This window comes from Lithobates pipiens, unplaced genomic scaffold, assembly GCF_037356315.1.
Source record: "Lithobates pipiens isolate NorthernLeopardFrog02 unplaced genomic scaffold, aLitPip1_a1.2 Scaffold_1, whole genome shotgun sequence".
In the NCBI taxonomy this organism is placed as follows: domain Eukaryota; kingdom Metazoa; phylum Chordata; class Amphibia; order Anura; family Ranidae; genus Lithobates; species Lithobates pipiens.
This window is the reverse complement of record NW_027507685.1, coordinates 124,435,888-124,443,089: the sequence shown is the minus strand read 5'-3', so window position 1 is coordinate 124,443,089 and position 7,202 is coordinate 124,435,888. Positions and strand designations below refer to the sequence as shown.

Sequence of the window (7,202 nt, the reverse complement as noted above, 5' to 3'; positions counted from 1 at the left end):
CATAACAAAACAGTGCTTACCACCAAACAGCATCCATAACAAAACAGTGCTTACCACCAAACAGCATCCAACAAAAACCACCACCAACCACCAACCAGTATTCTTACCACATATCAGCAACCAGCATCCACCTCCATCTAGCACCTACCCCCATCTAGCACCTACCACTAGCCAACACCCATTACCAACCAGCGTCTAGCACCTACTAGCCCCCAACCCCAACCAACCAGCATTCACCAGCGACCAGCCTAATTTTCTCTAAAAAGTCAGCCCACCCAAACCTTATTTGAGTTTGATATCTTTAGAAAGTTCCTGTGTAGATCATCAAAAAAGTGACAGAACACATACAGTTGTGCTCATAGGTTTACATACCCTGGCAGAATTTATGATTTCTTGGCTATTTTTCAGAGAATATGAATGATAACACAAACTTTTCTTTCACTCAGGGTTACTAAATGGCTCAAATGGATCAAAAAAAGTGACAGAACACATATATATATATATCGTATAGTCATTTGTGGTTTATTTTTTTAATGATTATGGACCAGTTGCAGTTTTCAACTTTTAACAAAAATTATGTAATAATTTCAGAAAAAAAAAACCTCTAAAATTGCTGAGGTCTACATTCAGAATTACATGAATCTGTAGTATAGATCGTACAATTCCTATTGAAACTAACAGACTTCTAGCTCACCACGGTAAAGTCAGTCCTGTATAGTCCAGGAACATTCCATTGTGTTTTTCTGTCAGGGTGTCAAACACTTCCATCATCCCCCCCACGCTCTCATGCAGCTTCAATGTAGCCTTTGGACCACCCATGTCGGTTTGGACCCAGCCAGGTTCGAAAGCCACAGCAATAATCCCATCAGTTTTGTAGGCCGCAGCCTGACATCGTGTTAACATATTCAGCGCTGACTTGCTGCAGCGGTATTCTATAAGAGCATCTGGATACAAATGTGTGGTGCTTTCTAAAGACCCTAAACTACTGGATGTGTGGATCACAGCAGCCTTGCTGCAACTCATTACTTCATTAGGATTTTCTTGTGCAGCTTTCTTCAGCAAGGGAGCAAATGTCTGAGTAACCAGCATTGGTCCTACCGTATTAGTTTCATAAACTCTCATCATGTCCTCTGCTGTAGTTTCATCAGCTGAGTGGTAGATAGCAATACCAGCATTATTGATCAGCAAGTTCAGTCCACGTCCTTTTAGGGTCTCCTTTACCACACTGTAGGCATCTTCAATGCTGGCTTTGTCTGTTACATCCATCTTGACAATCACAAGGTTTGAATGTTTGGAAGTCAATGACTTGAGTTCCTGAGCCGTTTCTGGATTCCGACATGCTGCAAAGACATGTTCTGGTGGATTCCGTTTGTTTAGAAAAGTCTTCACTAACTCCAGGCCAATTCCACGGCTAGAACCGGTGACAAGAACACTGCAGATGATGAGGTTTGCCATTTTGTTTTCACAGCAGTCCTGTGTCTTTGCAATAAAGGCTGCTAAGGAACTTTTAGTCTTTGCAAAGTAATCTTTACTCTTGGTAAAATATTAACAAATGTTCAGAGTGAAAACACACCTAAAGCAACTCTAAAGATAGACTAAAGCTTGGCACACACTACAGTTTTTTTTTTTCATGCAACCTAATCTCAGGTCAGGTCATGCGAGGTGAGCAACGATTTCCCTCACTGAGCTGTAGTGTTCTGACAGGGGGACGAACCCCTGCCAGAACACTCTATTCTCTGCCATTGGCTGAGAGCGCTGATTGGGAGCCAGTCAGATGCTGGTTTTCCAGCTGGCTTCTGTCGGACAGGCTGACATACACACAGGCAGAATATGGGCCTTTTTTTTGTACTGGCAAATGTATCCTGACATTCTGCCCATGTGTATGGAGTTTTACGCTGAGTAATGAGGATTGCCATTTATTTTTCTTGGCATTCTTATGAATAAATGTTTGTTTGAGAACTTTACTCTTTGTCAGATGTTCAAATAAAGCCAAGAAGCACAAAGGGCATCTGTAAACTTTAAGACAGACAATAATGTTTAATTTACTAGGCTATATTATTTTTATTTAGTAGTGAGAGCCAATGACCATAATTTATCAAACTGGAAGAAGATGTAAAGAGGTAATGTGATTTGAGAGGGGAGAGGATTTCTGTTGGGGGGTTGTGCTAGAGGTGGGAAGAGACCTTTTGCTGTTAGGGGGGATTTTGAGGTTGGGCTAGAAGGTGGTTGGGGAGAGTATTTTTGCTAGGAGAAGGAATGGGGGGGGGGTAATAATGGGGGATTTGTGCTGTGGGAAAATTGGAGGGAAAACATTAGGGGGAGGAGGCAAAGGATTTGTCCTGTGACGAGGGGGGGGGGATTTATGCTGGGAGGGAAGCTTTAGGTGTGTGGAGTTGCATTTTTGCTGCCAGGTGGGGAAGACGATTTGTGCTGGGAGGGGTAATTTGGGGGGGGGGGATAGGGTTGTACTAGGAAAGATGATTTGTAAGAGAAGGATTTGAGCTAAAAGGAGGAACAGGATGTGTGTTTGGAGGAGGCTTTTGAGCGATGATTTGTCAGGGAGCTCATCACCAAATTCTTTGTCAGGAGTAGCTACTGTAGGTAGTTGTTAGAGATCCATTGATTTCTCCCTAAGTTTGGCCTTATTGCAGCTTTCTCTTCTGCCACTAGATGGCCAGGCACTTGGTGGCATTAGATGTGAGAAGGGCATTTCAAGGTCAGGTTATGGGTATATGGGGTATCTCAGCAAATGGACAGGGGTCTTCTTGAATCCCTTAGCCTGCTGGGAGAACCTATATATTCAGGTGGAGTCAGGTGACCTATGTTCTGTGCCACCCTGGGCTGCTAGGCTGGAGATTGGGCCAATCCCGGGGGCATCTGGCTGCCAGGCTGTGTGAGGGCCTATCCAGAAGTAAGAGGGCAGCGCATGGTTGGAAATGTGGCTTGCAGTCCAACCAAAAGTTCAGGCGGCCGGAGAACCTGTTGTGGTTGGAGGTAGAAGGGAAGCTGTCACCACTAAGGGACCAACTATCTTTACCAGGGACCTCGGTGAAGCAAGTACCGGAGCAACATTCTCACTGAATGGGCACGGTGGAGCATTGGGTAACTTCAAGTGGTGAGCAGCCTTGTGTGTAAAGCCAAGGACCGAGCCAGTTAGCAGGAGTGAAGCTTGAGGAGTATATGGAGTACCAATCTAGGGACCCAGCAGGAAGCGTGGGTGAAGCTTGAGCGGAGATACCACTGCAAAAGCCTTGGGAGTTCATGGGGTTCAGAGTCAGCAAATCAGAGAGTCCAGTGAGAGACTAGGGGCGCAAGAAGTGAAGTTGAGAGAACTGTTGAACTTTGTGTTAGGAACTGTTAAATACTGTTGCCATAGGAGACAGCAAACCTGCAGTTGCAGAATTGCCACCTTGCTGTGGCCTTTCCCTGTACCGCTGTCTTCCTATTGAAGTCTCAGAGTCTGCCTATTGAAATTGCAACTACTTAAGGGTGTCCTGGTCTTAACCCTCTTTCCCTTGCAAAATATAAAAAGGACTTTTAAAAGAAATAAAACCTCTTTTGCATCCAAGAAGTGTCTGGCACCAAATGACTTTCACCATCCTTGCACCTACCATGCCTCATAACCCACTACATATTGAAGGATGTGACCTCAAAGGTTCTCATTAGACTGGAAGAGATTCTGCTACATTTGGTGCCCAGTGGGGAGCTAAGGTGTTGTCTTTGCAGCAGGAGCCCATGGCAACTGGCTTCCGCTCCATCAGGACTTCGACTTGCCCTGTGGGAAGGTGGCCAGTAACATTTACCCTTCTTATAGACTGTGTTATTGTGTGTACCATCAGTTTGGAGAAGAACCAACAAGTCTCAATGCTCATGGGAAAGAATCAGACTTGTCTGCTGACACTTCCCGCCAACGCTGTAAGGGTTAAAACAGGCCTCAAAATGGACTCATTACAATTTTGGTGCACCGCAGCAAGAAGGAGGCAGGCGCCAAAGTTCCCAAGAAACATTTGCACAAATCCGTAGGCAGGGGGAGGAATTCCCACTCTGCAGAGGAGGATAAGGAAGTGTCGCAACGTGTCTGATTAGTGAAGTGAAGATGAAATTCCCCAAATTTTTGATCTTGAATCATATCCATCCCAATCCGAGAGGAGGTGACTGGAATTAAAGTCTCCTCCAACTTGAATTGTGTTGGGTTTATATTTTGAAGGCTACACTCCCCCCTGGACTCAATGATATGTTTTGCTTCAAGCCCTTTCTTGAGGGCATCACCTCAGGAGGGATGGAAAAGTAACGATATTGATGGACTCATGTATAGAGTCTGCAAATGAAATTCATATATTCCAATCTTATTCAACTAATGTCTAATTTTGCTCCTTTTGTTGGCTCTTTCTGTCCCTGTATATACACATATAGGCCCTGGTTTACTTAGAAACCCTTTCTTTGCTCTCTTTCCCTCTCTTTTCTCTTTATGATATTATTCTCTCTTTGCAATTGATGGGCTATGGTGTCTGTCTATGTACATTGTTTTGGGTATACGTTGGTCTTGATGCTCTCTGTTTGTCAATGCTGTCACATGCATTCCCCACCGCCCTGACGTTATTTGACTGTGATCCTTCTTTACTTGCATTTATACTACTTTGGGGTCACTTTATGATTGTGTTTTATTGCTCTTTGCAGCCACACAATACATTGTGTTATGCCACCCCATAAAACCAATTAATATACATATTTATGCATACATATATTTTATTAATCAAAACATAAATCTTGTTTTTGTGTTTTTTTCTTTTCACATATTAATGTGGTAACACATGTGTGCCCGGCCCGGCAAAGACGCTCTCTTTTGAGCGTTCTGTAGTAGCAACTTGCATCATCATCTGCCTGGTTCACTACTGGATGCATCGCGTCACTCAGCGGTGCGTGCGTGTGGTGTATGTCATGCACGCGCAACTCAGGGGGCCCATCTGGAGGCCTGGGTGGTCTACAGCCACATGCAGCTGTTTGACGGTGGTCTACAGCCACATGCAGATGGGTGGCGCCCACTGATTTTGACACAGATATTTAAAGTTATAGAGCAAGTCTAAAGGAAAAACTCAATTTGAAAGTGCCACATCCTTCTTAAAGTAGAAAAACACAGAAAATATTTTTTTTGGGGACATTTTAAGCACATACATATACAAAAGGAGAAATATATATAGAAAAATATAAATTTTATTAAATTAAAAAAATCCATAAACAAGGATAAATTGATCAGTAACAGATACCACTATACGTGTAAATTGTTATCTCTACATGTTTGTCAGGAGATTCTTTTGCAATGAACACTGTAGGTGTGGACTGATCACTACAATAAAAAAAAAGATGTATATCAAAACAAACAATTATACAAAGTACCGTATTTATTGGCGTATAACACGCACTTTTTTACCCTTAAAATTAGGGGTGCGTGTTATACGCCGATCCTCCGCAATTTTTTGGGCTCTGGGCGGCTTTCGGCCACCTTTGGCCCTTCTCGGCGGCTTTCGGCCGCCTTCGGCCTTTCTTCTGCGGCTTTCGGCCCTTCTCGGTGGCCGAAAACCGCTGAGAAGGGCCGAGAGCGGCCGAAAGCTGCCGAGTACAGCCAAAGGCCGCCGAAAGCCACCCAGTACGGCCAAGGGCGGGCAAGAACTACTGGGCGCCGCCGAGATACACAGTACATCTCAACGGCGCCATTTTTAAAAATAAAACCTGACAATGATGGACAGGCTGTATGACGGACAGGCTGAATGACAAGGCTGCAATGACGGACAGGCTGCATGACAAGGCTGCAATGACGGACAGGCTGCATGACAAGGCTGCAATGACGGACAGGCTGCATGACAAGGCTGCAATGACGGACAGGCTGCATGACAAGGCTGCAAATGACACTGACGAGGCTTCAGATGGACACTGATAAGGCTGCATTGATGGGCATTTAAATGTAAGATTTTTGCCCTTAAATTTCCCTCCTAAAAGTTTTTTTCCTTAAAATTCCCTCCTAAATTTGGGGTGCGTGTTATACGCCGATAAATACGGTAAATACATGTGAAAAACAACAACAAAAAATTGAATACATAGTTTAATATAGGACTATAATATAACAAACAAAATGCATGCTCTGATCTGGTATCAACCTTAAAAAGATCAACGATCATTCAAAACTGTGGAAAAGCAAGGCAGCACCATTTGACAGCATCATAGAGAGGGATAGCATGCTTGGGAAGATCTAATAATCCATCTAGGTCAGAAGGTTTATGTATATAAAATCAATAAATGTTCAATAAGATCAAAAAACAAAAAATCCCAACTATAAAAAAGCCTACCGTAAAGAATTTTCAAAATGAAAAAGTATCGACTAGAAATCTACCCTTTCAGAAACACTTCCAAAATGCTTCAAAAATACTGTATTTCTTGCACTGTAAGGCGCACCTAAGAGCCTTATATGTTCCTCCAGATCGGCCGTGCGTCTTATAAGCCGGCACGCCTTATGTGTGCACTGAGTTCCAAAAAAATAAAAAAATAAAATCAACATTGCATACGAAGTGCAGTACGTACGCTTACCTACATTACCAACAATGGCACCGGTCAAGAGACATGCTTACGAGGCACAATTCAAACTACAAGCTATCAGTTACGCAGTTGTAAATGGGAATAGAGCAGCTGCGAAAGAATACAACATCAATGAATCTATGGTTCGGAAGTGGAGGAGGCAAGAATATGAACTGCGCCAAGTTAAGAAGACGAAACAGAGTTTCTGTGGGAAAAAAGCGAGGTGGCCACAATTAGAAGACCAGCTTGAACAATGGATTATTGAACAAAGAACAGCCGGGAGAAGTGTCTCTACAGTCACCATTCGACTGAAGGCAGTAACGATAGCATAAGACATGGGGATCGAACACTTTCAAAGAGGTCCTTCTTGGTGCTTTTGTTTTATGAAAAGGCGTCATCTCTCCATCCACGCAAGGACTACTGTGGCACAGCAACTGCCAGTGGATTACAAAGAAAAGCTGGCCATCTTCCGCACCTACTGCAGTAATAAGCTTACCTACAAAAAGATCCAGCCCAAGCACATCACCAGCATGGACGAGGTCCCCCTCACTTTTGACATCCCCGTGAATCATACTGTGGAGAAAAAGGGGACCAGCACGGTATCGATACGCACCACGGGGCATAAGAAGTCGGGT

At 43.7% G+C, this 7,202-nt stretch overlaps 1 protein-coding gene across 1 annotated transcript; it reads right to left on the bottom strand.

Annotated features, from left to right (window-relative positions):
- Positions 1-495: 495 nt before the first annotated feature.
- LOC143974523 (C-signal-like) lies at positions 496-1,539 on the bottom strand. The gene has a single exon (XM_077476018.1). The coding sequence runs from the start codon at positions 1,453-1,455 to the stop codon at positions 691-693; it is 765 nt and encodes a 254-aa protein (XP_077332144.1). The 5' UTR covers positions 1,456-1,539; the 3' UTR covers positions 496-690.
- Between the last annotated feature and the right edge of the window lie 5,663 nt (positions 1,540-7,202).

Coding starts and splice junctions, on each gene's coding strand:
- LOC143974523 (XM_077476018.1), bottom strand. CDS start 1,455: ATGGCAAACCTCATCATCTGCAGTGTTCTTGTCACCGGTTCTAGCCGT.